This window comes from Pteronotus mesoamericanus, unplaced genomic scaffold (assembly GCF_021234165.1).
Source record: "Pteronotus mesoamericanus isolate MK-2021 breed Mesoamerican mustached bat unplaced genomic scaffold, CSHL_Meso_final contig_90, whole genome shotgun sequence".
NCBI lineage: Eukaryota > Metazoa > Chordata > Mammalia > Chiroptera > Mormoopidae > Pteronotus > Pteronotus mesoamericanus.
In genome coordinates this window covers 33,493,684-33,511,889 of record NW_026555277.1, presented here as the reverse complement: position 1 = coordinate 33,511,889, position 18,206 = coordinate 33,493,684, and the positions used below count along the sequence as shown (strand labels likewise).

Sequence of the window (18,206 nt, the reverse complement as noted above, 5' to 3'; positions counted from 1 at the left end):
CCTTTTCTACCCTTGACCTATTTATTAATCATTTCAAATTTCCTAACTAATATATAGTTCTAATTGCAATGCATTTTAAGATTTAGCATCTACAATACAAACTGAGATTTTCAATGAAGCAAACAATGAAAAAACATACCACTTTCTTTTTTTTCTACTGTATCAAGTGCCTTTACTTGTATTCCTAGTTTTGAGTACATTTCCCATATTTTTATCTCCTTTCTCAAGTAGAGCAAAGTGGTTGTCAGCTTCTAAGGTGTGATTGCTTTCAGAGCTCTTATTCCAAGTCCCTATCAAAGAGGAGCTTTGAAACTGGACCAGGCTTCAGGCAGAACTCCTTGGGAGGTGCCCCTAACACCTCAGTGCCCTCATCAACCTGTGTGAACCTGCAAGTCTCTTGCGCCATCTTGTTTTTCCCTCTCTCTCCCGCCAACATCACATCTTTATGTGACTTCTTCTTGTCCCCTCACAATTTATAAAAAATATTTCACAAAATAAAAAAGCCAAACGATTGTTTAGATAAGACTTTTTATCTTAAGGTAACAGGTAAGACTTTTTAAAAGTCTACCAAACCTATTTATTAGGTCCCTAAGCTTTTTAAAGACCAAGACAAAATGTCAAACTTTAGAATTTATATCTTTGATATTGCAATAAATAAATGGTTACGCATCTTTTCCTTAGTCGATATTTTAACTTTAGAAAGTGAAAAGCTTGCTATAGTTCCGGGACTCTGGGTAGTAAGACTATGATAGGTTCTCTCTGAATATTGATTTTTCTACAGAGAACATATCTAGTGAATAATGCCTGATGGGGGGGAAAAAATCATTCTTTTGTAAACTGGGTTTAAAACATAACAGGAAATTATTTTCAATTATTCCAAAGTTTAGATTTTATTCTTAGGCTGCAGTGGGTTTAATTGTCATTGTCCTCTGTTGGCCAAGTGTTATAGCCTGATTCACACACACATCAGACAGCACTGGACTACATATCTTCATTCACATATACTCATTTAATCCTCAAATCAATCCTGTGAAGAAAGTATTATTCCTATTTTACAGTTGAGAAAATAAGGTAAACTAATTTAGAGAAGTAAACTAATTTGTCTGACCTAACCATCTAAAAATATCAGAACTGGGATTTGAACCCAGGCCGGTAAACCCTCTCTTTTCACACTAGGTTTACCTCTGACATAGTTTTGCCCCAGGCGTAAGTGCCATCCTCAGGTCTGCATCCATTTAGATAAATCCAGACTCGTTTTGCATCGGGTTGCTTGTACAGGCCACTCTGCTTGAGTGCTGTATGTTTAGTTGCATTTGGAGAACTTCTCTTGGATTGCTGTTCTTGAACTTCAGAAAGGTGTGCCTGTCAGGAAACACCCAGAGAATGCCATGTTTAGAGTAAGGTCTGTCTAGTGTGTGTGAAGAATGTAATGAAAGACAGAAATCTCAGAATTGTAAATTACATTTAAAAAATTTTAGGACATGCATTACCCTCTCCTGTCACTGACTTTTCCGTAAATTTCCCCTGCTTCAATGAGTCACTGAAGGCAATAATAATCAGTGCAGTGATAATTATAAGGCACTTATTTTGGCAAAGCATTTAGCTTTCATTTACAATTTGAAGTAATGAATAGAGATGTGTTTTTGGGCTTCTGCGTGGTGCTTTTCCGACTAAGAAATTTGTCTGCATCTAAGAAATTAGTTTTTGATTAGAATTACAACATCTTTTCCTTTAACCAAGAAATGCTTAAGGGAGTGTGCGGGACTGTTGTTTAAGTCCCTGCTCTCTGTCTTTTAAAATACAGCAGCCACCCTTACACATTGCCAGGTCTTTGCCAGAGAGCTTTTCATCCTGCTTCAGGCAGGTCCTAGTTCAACGCTTTGCATTCATTCCCTGGTCAGTGATTTATCCTTCTTAATTGGGCAAGAAGTCATATTTCTAGCAATGTCAATTTCTTTTTTCTAGTAACCATGACTTGGGCACACACCTAAGATTTAGACTGAGCACATTTCATGATTTAAAAAACTCTATTAAATAAGAACATATCATTTTAACGATAACGTCACAAAGCAAAAAGTTTTCCCAGATCTCTATCCCCAATCCTCTCTCAACAGCTGACCTTTCTCTTCTCGCCTTTTTTATGTCTGGCAATCCTGACTGATTAAGCAATTGGACTGAAACAGCATTTTGAGTTCCTCACTGCTGAATGTCTCCATTGCAATTAGTATTTTGCTCCTTGCTCTTTCTACATATTGAGACATACCCTTAGGAGTGATGAGCAATGAAGCCATAAGGCTCAACTTGACTACACTTATTATAATCACCTTTGTACATATCCACTGGGCCTTTTTTCTTCTTGGCTAAGGTCATAATTCCTGGTCTCCATTCAAACAAAACAGACTTCCATATGAGCTGGATGTCTTTTAGATAGCTACTCTCCAAATGCCAACTCCAGGCTTGGCATATGCCTATGTGGTCATAACTGACGTGATGCTGAGAACATATTAATAGTATAATTTTAAAATGCAATCCTGTGGTTTTGAAAGCTTATAATAGAGGCAGAGTCTTTAATGTCTGGAGTCCTAAAGAACATACCTCCGTCTGTCTTATAAGTGCCATGAGTTTAATTTCCTCTGGAGTTTGCTCAGCCCAGCCTCCTTCCAGCACCACCGGTCGCACGGGGTTTTTGTTGGGAACCATGGTGGCCGGCTGCCGTGCGGCCACTCGCCGCCCTGGGGAAAGAAGTCTCTGGAAATGTTGTTTCTGATGATGAGCTTTCAGGTTTCAAATAAATTGGTTTGGCTTTCTATGTATAAATCATTCTACTTGGGAGCATAGGCTAAAATACTAAATATATCATAAAAGTTAATATGCCTAAGGTAATAATATCTAACAATGCCTCTTCATTGGGGAGCTTGCAGTTTTAAACAGCCAGGATATGCATACTCGCTGTACAGATGGAAAAGAAAGATAACATGCTGGCTTCCACGCTGGCCCAAGCCTCTCAGCCACGATATGGTTCAGCGGTAATTTAGTCAAATAGAATCCATGACCTATATAGCCCATCATCTCTTCCAGTCATGGAACATATGTTTTGTTCTCTACACTAATAATAAGCCTTTCCCCCACAATTAGCTTAGCAGCCTGGGGATTAAGTATTTCTAAAATAATATTAACCCAAGAGACAGAAGGCCTTTTTTTTTCCTCTCTAATAATACCCCGTGAGCACGATTAGTTTCTGACACCTCTGCTGTGTCCTTTAGGCTGTTAAAAAGCTGTGGTAAGAGAAAAATATTTATCGGAATACTGTATTCCAAAGAATCACAGGCATAATTTAATAAGTTTGGTGATTTGAATGTATGCGCTTTTTCAGCTAGACCACTTACAATCATTCAAGAGGCTTAAAAGCCATACCTAAGATATTTTTGTGCATTGAAGAGATACTCAGCACTGAGTCTCACACGGATCTCTAAATTTCCCAAGTAAAAAATAATGCTTTTTCTTGTACGTTCCTCCCAGAAACCTATGCTGAGCACCAGCTATGGGTAAGGCATTGTGCTAAAGGATGCAAATGCAAATATGTTCGAGACCAGGTCCTTGCCTCAAAGGCTCACACTTTGATGGGAAAGGCAGAATGATTACAGGAATGATTACAACAGTAATCGATTGCAATGGTGCTGCACCAAGAAAGTACAGGGACTACAGAAGCATGTAACAGGAGTTGCTGACCTCGTCTGAGGCCTCCGAGAAGGCTTCTTTGAGCAAGTTACACTTAGGTGGATATAATAGTAAAATTAATAAAATGGAGTTGAATCCTAATTGTGTTGTCAAGGGACTCCTAATGAGTAGGTTTTCAGAATACGAGGAACAAAACTCTTTGAAAATAATTCAGTACTTGCAAAGGATAAAGCATTTGTGCTCTTGCAGCTCATTTGTGGAAATTGATCCAGTAATAAAAACAAGTGGCAGCAATGACTTTTCATAGAAACCAAAACTCTATGTACCTAATAAGCATTCATATGCAATGTGTGGATGTGGAGAAAACATAATTGAATCAGTCAGCCAATGAGTTACAGTGGCAGTGCCATTACAGAACATGCTTTGGAGAAAACACAGAGGCACCAGAAAAATACAAGACGGAAATTTATGCACTAAATGTAGTTTTCAGTGAACTCTATTCATAAGGTGCAGACAACAATAATTTATGGTGCACATTCTTATTGGATAATATTTCAATAAATATTTTATTTATAATGCATTTTGAACACTAAAATTTTGTTTAGTTAATGAGAGTTCAGCAATAGTTTATCACTTGCACTGTTGAGAACCAGGATTTGAATGTAGGAAAGGGCAAAGCTCATTTGCATTAATTTGTTGGGGTTTTTTTTGTCAGCTTGCTTCTAATGGTCTTAAGAATATGGCTTTCACTATAATTTTCATCAAGAGACATAATGTCATCACAAAAGGTTTTGGTTTGGGGAATGGTTTTCATAACAAACTATTATTTACATAGGTAAGACTATTGAAACCAAGCAAAAATTTATTGAATAAATTATTTTTATTTTCTTATTACATTTTCTATATATCTTATTTTATTTCACATGAAATCAGGGGAAAGTAATGATAACAGCCCACTATTAGTGGGGAAAGCTAGGAAACATGAGTGCTTTGCTGTTCTTTTGGACTGTAAATCTCGGAGTATACACTGCAGTCTATAAAACCTGGACAGCTCTCCCCATACCTCTCCCTTATTAGGAGGCCCTCCCTGGTCTAGCGTCATTTGTAGCAGGAAGGGTACATCCACCTTATTTGGGGTGTCATTTAGAAGCTCCACTTTGTTATCACACCAAATAAAGTTCTCTAGTATTGTCTTTATTCATAACAAAGGTGATACTTGGGTCCAATGTGCTATTCTTTACTTTTATTTATCAGGGTTAAAGACCCCGAATGGGAACATGGGCTGCTTTCTCAGGAACCCCTATTCTAATAGTTATTGAGTATTTATTATGTGCTAAGCAGGGTGTACATAGCTGACATTTGTTACTTAATCATAAAGCCCTAAAATGTTATTATCAGTATTATGATTAATATTAGCAATGGCCATGCTTACAAATGAAATATGAAATCAGCTTAGCACAGTACTTTGTACATAATATATGCTCAATAAACATTTGTTGCATTTACCAATGGCTATAACAATAGGAAAGAATCATTTCAGCCACTATTCATACCTTCCACCCAGTCCTGAAGAAGCTCACAATCCAACAGGGACTACAGTTAACTGGACTTAGACTCATCCTTATTTATCCTCATAATCCCCCAAACTAGAAAAGTTCTTTCCTCAGAGCAGGTATTTTATAAGCATGTATTGAATTTACATTTAATAGCAAAAAACACAACAGCCTGTCAAGAGACAAGATATATGTTAGCGCTAAGTTCTAAGAGAAACTACATCAGTGGATTTCTCCATAATGGACATCATCTGACCAAATAGACTCTTCAAAAGTGATATTATAGATGATGCCACCTGAACTTTAAATGCCTTTTTAATACTTAATTATAGTAAAAGCTGAAGACTTGATATAAAGTCAGAACTCAGTCAAGGCAGCTCTGCCAGGTGCTCTTTCAGTACGTTACCTTGTATTGATTTAACTTGATATAGGAGTAGAGCGAAAAAACTCACTGCAGTGAGTGGTTGAAATTTCATTCATTCTTTAATTCAATCTTTCTAAAATTACTTAGAGAACAAATAAGAAAAATATATCATTTATAACATAACATAGGAGAGACAGTCACATGTTACATGATCAGGTAATGGTTCGCAAGGAAAGACGGAAGCACTCAGAGAACCAGATCACGAGGGGCCACATTAAGGAGTTTCAACTTTGTCCCAAAGATAATTGCGAGCTTTGGAATGGGCAGTTTTATGCCTGGAGTACCGTGACACCTTTGCATTTTTGCATGGTTGGTCCAGCTCCAGAACATCACCATTGTGCATAGAATGGAAACTGTTGTTGAGACTGGAGGCACGGAGACCAGTTAGAAAGCTGTTTTGGTAATCCAAAGAATAGGTCACAATAGCTTTAATTTGACTAACGACTGGGGGAATCATGACTGTTAGAATTCACTGAGCCGAACTTAGTACATTCGCAGCAACGAGACTTAAGGAGAAAGTGAGAGAGAGAGGCCTAGGATAATGACTCCCAGGTTTCTGAGGTGGAACACCTGGGCGGATGGTGGTGTGCCCACTATTGGAGGAACTGAAGGAGGCACTGGTATGAGAGGATGTGATAACTTGAGCTCTGGACCTGCTCACATAAAATTTTCTAGCTGTAGTCATAGATTCTTTTCTCTTAGACTCAACAATTCTTTTGGTAAGAACTGAGTAATAGTCATCTAACTCAGAGTTCTGTTCAGTGCACTTAGGACTAGTTAGGTTGTTTATTGAAATAAGATTCACATACTCAGGGGCTGAAATCCTGCTATGGCACTTAAATAGCCTGAAGTGAATTTCTTCCAAGACTAAAGCCCATAATGCACTGTTTCTCCCCAAAGAACCATTTGGTATCTGAAGTGCTGGGTCAGGAACTTTAGATTCGGTGACAAAAAAAATATGGAAAATCAATTGCCAATTGATCACTTTAGGAATAGCATATCTTAACACTGCATGACAAGAGGGAGCTCTTCGGAGAAACTGACAATGATCTTTGAAGAATTTAGCACGTCCACCCTCAGATTATTTTAAAAACTTCTTCCATAGCAATATCCAAGGAATGCCAGCAAGTTTTGTTTAAGGATTAATTTCAAAGCCCATACAATGTCAGCTCAGGGATTGTTTCAAACCAATAGGGTGTTTCTATAATCCAGACAACTTCCTAATTTTAAGTGTGATATTCATGTAAATATAAAATCAGTGCTGAAAAGATATATTAGGTTTTAGACTTGCTCAACTGACTTTTGTAACACTGTATGTATTCATATTGAATATATAACTCAGTTAAACATCTGGTTTCCAATGGTTAAAAAAAAAAACTAGTTAGAATTAAACACGATGATACTTGATTTAATTCATACTGACCTTTTAACTGTCTCATTTTGTGTTTCATGATGTCTAAATCAGCCAAAATTTTGTCCTTTTCCAGCCAGTTCTGTTTTTCTTCTTTTTCTGCCTTCTGCAAAGCTAGAGTAATAAAAATACATTATATTTTATCTTGCATTCTTTTATCAACAGTAATTTATCATGCAAGCCAATAATTTATAAAGAACTTTCTGCTCCAAGAAATAGATTCAATTAGAAACAAGTAATTAAAAGGTAAGGGTCATTAAAAGAAACCTCATTTGAAAGATGACAGGGCTTAAGGCATTTTTTTTTTCTTATGGAATGCAGGGGGAGAAAAAGAAGAACAGTGCTGTTTTATTATATAGATTTACCATATGCAATAGCCATATTTCATTTTCCACTTCTACAAACAATTTGGAGGTGATGAAATCCTGGCTTGGAACCACTCATTTTTTAAACATCCACCTACTGCCTAAAGGGTGCAATTCTTAAAAATGAAAATGTGCAGACAGGTCGTCTTCAGTGTGAATTAAACTCATTTGTTATTTTCTAATGTACACCATTATTCTCAGTCTTTATAGACCAAGGATCTCTTTATCAACTAAATTAGACATTTTTCCACATAGAATACTCTATTCCAGTAAGAAAAAAAAGGGCAATTGTGCAAATATAGGGGTACAGTTCTCCTTGTGCACATGTTAACTAATGGACTGCCTGTTACTTGCATAATTACGGTGTTATGGGAACATTATACACATTTAATTCATTTTCTTATAAATTTACTTCTCTCTCCCTTTGTATACTCATTTGAAAGAAAGCAAACACAAAAAACTTACCATTCGGAGATAAAAACGGTTCACCACAAGATACCCAGATGGCAATGGGATTTCTGTGAATGACGGTAAAAAAAGACTCATCTATACCATCCAAACTATCAAATGTCACAGACTTTGGAAATGATTTGTTTTTCACCTTTAGTCTTGGGTTTTCTGGGAAAGAAAACATTTACCGTTTTTCAATGAATACTGAATTTGCTTCCTACATTAACTTTTTTTCAAAATGTTTCATTTTTTCATTAATGGCTTGATTTAAACAGGCAATAACCAAAACCGATGCCAATACATAAATTTGGTCAGAACTTTACAGCAGCGACAGAATTTAAACTAATCTGATTATAAATATGCATCTTGATTCCCTTCTTAGGTTTCAACTAGCTCTGAAGGAAATTTGAGGTGGCTCACCAAGGTATCTACTCTGAAAAGGGATAATATAAAGAGATTAGAAAACCAAGGAAGTGGGAAAAGGAGTATAGGAATAGACTAAAGGCAGAGATAATGTGCTTCAGTGTTCTCATCTTATAAATGAATAATAGTGTCTATTTCATTCTGCTGTTGGGATGATTAAAGAAAAAAGAAAAGACAGTACTTAGACTAGTGTTTGGTCTGTTTAATTGGGCAAGCATCCAAAAAATGCTAGATAATATTTTAATTATTGAGTGGATATGAATACCACACTGTTTTTATTTGCTTGAGAAAAAGCACAGTTTGGGCTCTGAGCATCCTAGTGGCCAAAGCAATGAGGAAAACATAATTTCCAGATTCACATGGCCCACGCAGAGAGATAAATTCTTCAGAAGATACCCCTCTTCTGGTCCTGAGATCTGAGAGAAGCAATTCCAAGGTCTTCATAAAAGAGCTATTTGTGATATAGCAAATAGTACCCTACAACAGAAATTAACGTAGACTGAGAATCTATTATATGCGGGGCATTTTACCAAAACATCTACATAGATTATATCATGTAATATTCAAAATAGTACTCTGAGTTAGGTTCATGCTTATTTTACAGAAAAAGTTACTGAGCTTTAGTCATATAGCTAGGTGGGAGCAGAGACAAGATTAGAATCCAACCCACGTGCCTCCAGAACCTACGCCGTTAACCACTGCCTCCCCTGTAAGGACATTGCTATTTCTGATAGATGCCTATTTCTTTAAAGTTCCTCAATGCAAACTGATGGCATAACACCACACCACAATTCAGTAAAGGGCAGAGCTGCTAATGAACCTGCCTGATCAAGAGGAACCTTCAGAATATTCAACAGAGCAGAAGGGATGATCATACCCTTTTGGTAGTACTGCATGAAAACCAGGTTTTTAAATAAAAATTTAAAAAAAGAGTGTTTCAGAGGACCTGGATATACCAAAAATAAAGGCAAATTACATAATTATTTTTAAAAACTCATTAAGAAAAACAAAATCATTGTGAAACAACAGAAAATATACTCATGTTGTATGTTGGTCCCTACCCTTAGTTCCTGGGACAGAGCTCCTAAAATTCCCCCAGTTTCCTAAGTGAGAAGTGCGCTAGGGGCATCTTCTGTTTTAATATTAGGTCTTTGACCCTGGCTCCTGAGACAGAGCTCCTCAGCCCTTTGGAATGTCCTGGGTGATCGGAGTGCCTTTTGTTCTGAGGTGGGCTCTGGGTGGGCTCCTGGATGGAGCTTTATTCTCACAAGTAACCAGAAACGTTTGCATTGATCCAGCCCCACTCTCTTAAGTGGTCTCCAGTTGGTTTGGGTTCTGAATTTGAGAACAAAATCTGCTCAAGTTGCATAAAGTAGCTAAGCTTTCAAACATACTTTATAAATTCCAGGCAATTTATTTATTCTTTGGTGCTGAAACCAGTTGTACATTCTTTTTAAAATTTTCTTATGATTCTACAAAGTAAAAACAATATGAGAATCTAATATGAGAATATCTTCCTGTGATTCTGTAATTCTAGAAGAGGCAATGGAGTAAAAGAATCACATTTAACTTTTTTATGACCAGACATAAGCAGAAGCAGCTAAATCTTGTAGAATGTAACCAGCCTCCCATACTTTTAATAGTCATCTCCTTTGCTCCAACAGGGACCACCTCCTTCTTTTGTTCTTTGGAGTCTCTGTGGATGAGAGATTCTTCTAGAGCCCATAAAACCAAATCACGCAAGGAAAGGACTGCAGTTCCATCTCTGGTATACACTTTGGAGGCCGCCCGGGCGAGACCAAGCTGTTCCGTGCATTCTGTGAGAAGCTAGATAACACACACTGTGAGGGGCCGAGAGGAAACAGCGATAGTGCTGGGAATAATCATAAAGAGTGCGTTATTTTGGAAATCCGAGAAAATCCTTTAATTGGAGAACACAGAAAGCTGAATAGCTACCAATTTGATCTTTGATTAGACCCAATTTTTGATATTAGATTGTTCTACCTAATCTCACAACATGAGTCCAGTCCGGCTGTGAAAAGTCTTGGCTCCAAACATTTAAAACAGTAGCTGATGTGCGTTAATATATTTTACCATCAGAGTACCTCCTTTAAAAATGCTCTACCTAGAAATCCACGTTCAATTTTGTGGCTTTGTAAGGTATAAAATAGTTGTAACCATCTTGATAAATTGATTTAAAATAAATGAGTAGTTGATTTTCAAGCCAAAAGCTGACCCATTCTACTATTGCCATTTTGCAGATTGGAAAACAGGCCTAAAAGAACAATTTTGCCAAAGATCAGAAGAGCCAGCTGTGGATCCCAGGATGAATCTTAGAGTTGCTAACTTTTGTACTTTGCTTATTCCACTGAACAATATCTTAATTTAAAAAAATCTATTTGTATTCAAGCAAAGAGGTGAGTTTGTGTTTGTATGTATTTGTAAGGGAGTCTTTAGGGCAACTCCATAGCGTATAACACAGTTACTTGTAAATTAATGTCATTAAGGGTATTGACAAGACAACTGCCAAATGAGAGAAGGACAAAGCTGGGTTTGGGCCTTTGGGGCTCTCTTCAGTTCCTGTGACTACAAGCCCTCTACGACAGAAACTACACATTTCCTCCTACTACAACCCAGCTTCATCCTATCAACAAATAATGGCTCAGATTCTCTAGTGATAAATGAGGTAAGGAGGTGGCATCTCCTAAAATATTCAGAGGATATACAGCTTGAAGTTGGAATGGGAAGGAGGGCAAAAAAAAAAAAAAAAGGCTTCCTATCACAACAATGCAAAAAATCTGGTAGGTAGCTCTGTTTTCCCCTTGTTTTTATGTATCTTTGCTCTGGAGCCAACCTAAAAGCCATATTCTGATTTCTCACTTTCCTAGGACCATATCCAAAGAAATACAATAAAAATGAATGTATTTAAGCAAACAGAGCTCTTGATGTTTATCAGTGTAAATGGGTGAAACTGGCCAGGGACATTTATCACTCAATCCCACCGCTCCTGGTCTTGTCAGAAGAATCACCATTATCATTACTTCCGAGAAGGCAAGAAACGCTTAGGCGATAACCACTTACCATGGGGAATGTTTCAGCCACAATTAACTTCCCATTTCGATACCCATCTCCATTTTTGTATGCAATTATTTTCACTGTCTTCTGGTGCGTAGCTGCCATACCACTATGAGATACAACTTGTGTGCAGGTCTTCATCCGTAAAGATAATAGATGTTCTTCATAATAACTTAGAGTTTTCTCAGCCTCATAAGAAGATAAATCAGCCTGATTAAAAAAAAAATCATTCGTTTCCTCAAGCTTTTTCTCCCCTCCAGTTTTGTTATTCTGGTACACTGCATTCTCTCAATTTGATAAATACATACATGTGCATATGTGCATCATCTAAATTTTGAAATGTTCACTTCACACGCTATACCTATCAGATGCTCTAGTGGGGAGGACACTGGATCAGAACTCAGTTCCCTTCGGAGGCTGTCACTGAGTCTTCAGAAGGGTTTAGGCCCTGGCTGCGTTTCTGGCCTTCTCCTGTTTTCTCCTTGGCCTTCTCCTGTGACAGGAGGTGGGGAAGGAAGCCAGGGCCAGAGAGAGCCTGGTTTGAAGGGACAACAGCAGTACAGATGTTCTCTTCATCTTTACCTTGAGGACGATGCCCTCCTCTGGTGGCAGATACTGATGGACGAGGAGGGGGTGAGTGTGGCCCTAACCATATGGTGATGACTGTGGTGAACACCACACTTCACCTTCCCGTTTCCAGCCCTGCACAGGAAGGATGCTGCCCTACGGGAAAAGCTCCACCTGAGATGCTGTGACATGGGGGATTCTTTCCAATCTGCTCACCGCCACCTCCCCAACACCACCCCACTATCGCTGGAGCAAAGGCAAATGCCTCAGACTTCCCCAGAGGAATGACTTCTTTTCTCCTTCACAGTTATTGTTTCAGCGGATGTTTATTGTAATTGTTACGGTCCCATCCCCCATCCTCCCCTGCAGAGTGTATCAGGTTGAGGGGCCAGAGAGAGCGATCTGGGAATGGGGTGGGCAAGCCCTGCTGAGCAGACAAGGGCAGAGTGGAAGTTTGCCCTCCTCTCAGGAATCGCTCCTTTTTATACAGCTGTGTAAGGTCCCCTTAGCTCTTCTCATTTCTAAACTTGAAAGAAAGGATTTTTTTAAATGGTGCCATTGTAAATTAAGATCACAGAAAAGGCAGAGTTTTTTTTTTCTCCATAAGCTATAAAAAATTAGACATGGATGCATGAATTCAGGAACCCAACCTGAACAGTCGTTGACAACAACATGTCAAATTCTCCCTGAAGGGCTCCCTCCTAGTAAAAAGGAGTTTACCCTGTGGATATAAGCAGAAAAGCTGCACTACTAAGTAAAGATTTGCCGTTACTTCCTCCTCTAAAAGCAACACAGGGAGCAGTGGAAGGTGTCAGTAGATGATTAAAGCCACAGAAGCGCCCAATTAACTTCAAAGAGTGTATCGAACTATTAATAGACAATGTATTTTAAATTACAATGGGAAAAAGGAAATCAATGCAGGTGAAATGGTAAAGGTGCATCAGAGGAAGATGAATGGGATGAGTGGAGATGAACCTGAGTGCCAGGCAGATAATGAACGCATCGAAGTTTCCAACGTGATGCCACATAAGTATCAGCAGAGCGCAGATCATTACGCACCTTGGCCACATGGATGACCTTGAAAGGCCCTCGAGAGAAGGGCTTCTGGGTCTTGGAGCCCGAGGCACAGAGGAAGGGCAGCCCTGGAAGCAACTGTTTCAGTCCCTTCTCTGCTCTCATGGATCGTCCGCATGCCAAGCACAGCATAATCTTTCCAGCAGGTGTGAGATAATAGTATCCCTAAAAAGAGGGACAAAGATGTTTTTACATAGGCACATCTAAATTACAAAAGCACTTTTGGAGAGCTCTTTACAATACAAATAAAGCATTTTTATAATCCCCGGATGCTAAAGTAGAAATCTCAACATGAATGTATTATTTTGCTCCTTAATAATTTATATATTATAATTATATATAACATAATAATAAATTATATAAATCATATACAATACAAATATATACTTATATATATTTGTATTGTATATGATTTATAAATATATATGATTTATATAATTTATATATATTATATATATACCTGTATATATATATCAGTCTGGAAAAAGTCTAGCCATTGTTAGTGTAATGAGAATGAAAATCATGACATCAATATAACACAGCAGCCAAGGAGAGTGGACTGGAATGCACATGCTTCAACAATGACAACTTCACTGTACTGGTCAGTGGGGGCGGTAGACACTGTTCAGTGAACATGTGTACTCTGTGGCTATTGCATTCAAAATGACTGAACGACTAGAGCAACATATCTGCATGAAATTTTGCATTAAGCTTGAACGTTTCTCCATGGAAACTATTCAGATGACTCAGAGGGCCGTGGCTATGGGCAACTGGTGATTGGCCCCTTCATTATGACAATGCACCTGCTCGTGCATAACGTCTCATGAAAAGTTTTTTGGCAGAACATCAAATCACCTAGGTGACTCAGCTCCCCTACAGCCCAGATTTGGCACCCTGTGACTTCTGGCTTTTCCTAAAACTTAAATCACCTTTGAAAGGAAAGAGATTTTAGACCATTGGTGAGATTTAGGAAAATAAGATGCGGCAGCTGATGGTGACTGGGAGAAGTGTGTGAGGCCTCAAAGTGCCTCTTTTGAAGGGGACTGAGGTGTCATTCTCCTATGTACAATGTTTCTTGTATCTTGTGTCTTCTTCAACAAATGTCTCTATTTTTCACAGTGCATGGATGGATACTTTCAGGACTCTGTGTGTGTGTGTGTGTGTGTGTGTAAAAACAAACATATTTCCAAACTCTGTTGACTAAAAAATATTAGAGACAATAGCAATTCAACATCACATGCATGACTTTTGCCCAGAATCAGGGTTTCTTGGTGGAATGGCTACTTCCATATTTGCAGCAAGAAATACACAAGATAAGCAAGAGATGTCATGTGGTACCCAGAAAGCAAAGTAGCCATCTAAAAGTAGAGCAGTCATGTCAACAATACAAAGGAGTCAACGTGAAGGATCTCCACTGGCCCAAAGTGGGACAATTTGGGAGCAAAAAAAAAAAAAAAGAAAGAAAACCAAAAGACTTAGAATACATTTGAATATGTAAAAATCCCTTGAGTTCTAAATGATGCTAAAGATATAAGTAAAAACATCCAAAAACCCTAGCAAACAACAAAACCACAACTTATTTGGGTCCACTGGAAGTAAATGAACACCAACTTGTAACTCTGAAATTTAGCCATTAGAAAATGTGGCAATTGGTTTGCAAAGATGGCCGAAATAAAATGATCTCATCCTTGTTTACATGCCCTTCTGTGACTTTGCTGCTCCTCCAATCAAAAAATAGAGGTTCTCTCTCCTTTCCCTGAATCTGGGCAAGGTCATACAACTTGCCTGCGCCACTGTAGCATTAGCAAATGTGAGTAAGCAGACACATAAGAAGTGCTTGCCCATGAAGCTTGTTATCTTTTGGCTATAACTAGAACCCTGACATGTCAATGTGAACTCTCTTAAGCTAGCCTTCCCAAGTAGCCTTGATGAGAAGCAAGGCCCCCAGCTAACAGCCTGCCAAGCACCAGGCATGAGGGAAGAAGTCTATTAGAACCACCAAACTCAAGTACCACCAGTGACTACTGCTGCATTAATGACCAGCGGAACAGCCCACTTGAGTCCAGCCCCAAGTTGCTGAACCACAAAGCAAAGAAATGGTTGTCGGTTTAAGCCACTAAGTTTTTTTTTTAAAGATTTTATTTATTTATTTTTAGAGAGAAGGGAAGGGAGGGAGAGAGAGAGAAATACATCAATGTGTGGTTGCCTCTTATATGCCCCCTGCTGGCCTGCAACCCAGGCAGGTGCTCTGACTGGGAATCAAACCTTTGAGACCCTTTGGTTCGCAGGCTGGCATTCAGTCCACTGGGCCACACCAGCCAGAACAAAGCCACTAAGTTTTTAGGTGACTTGTTATACCACAAGAGATAAGTGAGATAGAAAAAAACGAAACATTTATCCTACCTTCTCTTACAACCCATACTTTTGGGTACTCACATACCAAATTGAAGAGGTAAGTTTCCTTACATTAAAAGCTCAGGTAATATATGCAGGGAAAAACTATAGAATTAGACAACATTGACCCTTTTGAAATTCCCAATGAAATAATTTATTTAGGCAAAGATCACCAAAGGGTGACAGACACTAGAAGAAAGTCACTGGGAAATTTTTTTAAATGTGGGATTACGTTGTAATCACCTGAACCCATTGATAACTGTTATCACTAAAAATGGAAAATCCAGACATTGTATGCCTATGTAAGTGATAACTATGAAAAATGCAGTAAAATTTATAAAGATTCTTGTCAAAAAAAAAAAGCTGAACATAAATCTAATTACAACTCTAAGTGCTAAGTTTCTTTTGTAGGAATATAGAGCCTAGGAAGACAGGTTAAAGAATGCCACAAGAAGGAAACAGAGAAATCCAAATAGAGACATTCTATATCACAAAGGACCAGATTCTGCAACTAAATGTCACATAGGAACCTTCTCAAACCAACGATCTATAAGAAGAATGTTTTAGCAGACCCTGTGAAGTATAATTATGAACAAAGCATTTGAAGAGTTACTGTTAGTTCTGTGAGATGTGATAATGGCATAATGATTATGTAAGAAAATGTTCAAATTTTTCAGAGATGGATGCTTAAGTTTGAGGTAAAATGGTATCATGTCTGGGGGTTTGTAAATGTTTCCAAACCTTGATAATAGTTGAATTTTGATGATAGGTGTGTGAGAAATCATTGTACTAGTCTCTCTACTTCTGACTATGTATGGAAATTCTCATAATAAAATTTTAAAGTACTTTCACATAGACTCTCTAATTGGCTTTGCTCCTCACAAGGCTAAAAGTTAAGTACAGTCAGAGTTAATAACACCATTCTCAATTTACATAAAAGAAAACAAAAGTTCAGAGAGGGAAGTTTTTTTTCATTGTTGTTCTATTACAGTTGTCCCAACTTTCCCCCATTGCTCTCCCCTGTCCCAGCCCCTCCCCCACTGCCGCTCCCACAGTCAATCCCCGCTCTACTGTTCATATCCACGGGTCTTTTATACTTGTTCGTTGATTAGACCCTTCCCCTTCTTTCTTCCTTTATCCCCTTCTCCCTTCCCCTCTGGTCCCTGTCTGCCTCTTCCTTGTTTCCATATCTCTGTTTCTATTTTGCTAATTTGTTTGTTTTGTTCATTAGGTTTCTCTTATAGGTGAGATCAAATGGTATTTGTCTTTCACTGCCTGGCTTATTTCACTTAGCATAATACTTTCCAGTTCCATCCATGCTGTCACAAAAGGTAGGAGTTCCTTCTTTCTTTCTGTTATGTAGTATTAAGATTTTATCCAAGGATAGCCAAGTAGAACATGGCAGAGCTGAAATACAAAAGTGTGACTTCTGATTCCAAGCTCTTGGCTCTTTTGCCTTTTCCATTTGGTTCAACTAGTCCCTTTAAGTACATAGAGCTATCTCAGTTCAAAGCCAACATGTAGATGATATGTGCAAAGATGTAATTCTCAAATTTAACTATGGGTTTCTCTGTATGCACATCTGATTTCCATTTTTCTACAAGTTACTGGAAGGCAGAAAATTAAATATCCCCTCTTAGATGGAACTGAATGAATATTACATGAAGAATCATTTAGATAGAAAAGCAAGGGGTTCATGATGAATTGTATGCTGATTCATTTATTGACTGAGATATTTCTAAAAAGTGAAACCTTCTCCTCCAATATTTTGTTATCCTGAGGTACAGTTCATAAAGGAAAAAAATAAATATTTGATTTATTTATTTCCTACTTTTTTAATGAACTGGTTTCAAAGCATCATTTAATTGTGATCAGTGAATTATTGTTGATGATGTTCAATATCAGTATGAACATATGGATTTAAGCATATCTGTCTATGCACTGAACTCATTAGCATATTGATGCTTCAAATGGTCCATCTTTGGAGAGTGGGAGCCTTTTCAAGTTGATTTGATTTGTTTTAAGATAACCTTACCAGTCTGACATTGCATCTGCTAACAGGTATGAGTTCACAGACAAAGCAGAAAGAGGCACAGGGGATAGAGCAGTCCCAACCAAGAGATGCAAAATGTCACAGTACATTTGGACATCTCTTATTCAGTAGAGCTAGAGAATGTTGAGTGAAGAAGCAGCAGCAGTTTGGAGACTCTAAGGGGCTGAGTAAAGAGGATGCTGGAGGGTCTCATAGGTGCTTCATGAGATTTCAAGTGTGGTCATCAACAACAGCAGGGTGGCTTCACGCACTGACCCACAGTATCTCAGGTATTTGTAAAGTATGGTGCAAGTAATTCCTTACTAATAAAAAATTAATGGAACAAACTTGAGAAATTATTTCCTTTACAAATTAAGAATATATTTACACTTAGGCCTACGCTTGGTATAACTTAATTTAGTTGAAGTCATTTACACCCATTTGCATGTTCGTATGCTTTCTGGAGTGGAGAGACAGCTAGTGTGGCAGGTACTCCTGTGGGGGGGCATGTGTGGCTGTCCTCGTTCACGCTGTTCTGGCGAATGGATGATGAACTGAAGACGGTGCTGGCGATAGGGAGCCATTGAAACAATGTAAGTAGAGAGCAATATGAATATTGCTTCATTCTTTCCTAACCAGAATCCTAGAAGTCCATGCGATTTCATTCACAATCAGCTGCATAGATTTTCTGGAAAAATAATTTCTTGCTTTATCAAAGTGCCCCATTTAAAATTTTTTTTTCTTTTATCCTCAGTAGGAA

The 18,206-nt window shown here is 38.1% G+C and overlaps 1 protein-coding gene across 1 annotated transcript in view; it reads right to left on the bottom strand.

The window, feature by feature from the left end:
* DCDC1 (doublecortin domain containing 1) overlaps nucleotides 1–18,206 on the bottom strand; it is a 349,931-nt gene that overhangs the window by 20,885 nt on the left and 310,840 nt on the right. Inside the window, exons 29-35 of the mRNA XM_054585968.1 lie at nucleotides 13,006–13,185; nucleotides 11,386–11,589; nucleotides 9,930–10,131; nucleotides 7,897–8,049; nucleotides 7,079–7,180; nucleotides 2,596–2,732; nucleotides 1,183–1,362 (exon numbers count right to left, since the gene is read on the bottom strand). Coding sequence (XP_054441943.1) covers nucleotides 1,183–1,362; nucleotides 2,596–2,732; nucleotides 7,079–7,180; nucleotides 7,897–8,049; nucleotides 9,930–10,131; nucleotides 11,386–11,589; nucleotides 13,006–13,185 — 1,158 coding nt within the window. The remainder of the gene's footprint in view (nucleotides 1–1,182; nucleotides 1,363–2,595; nucleotides 2,733–7,078; nucleotides 7,181–7,896; nucleotides 8,050–9,929; nucleotides 10,132–11,385; nucleotides 11,590–13,005; nucleotides 13,186–18,206) is intronic.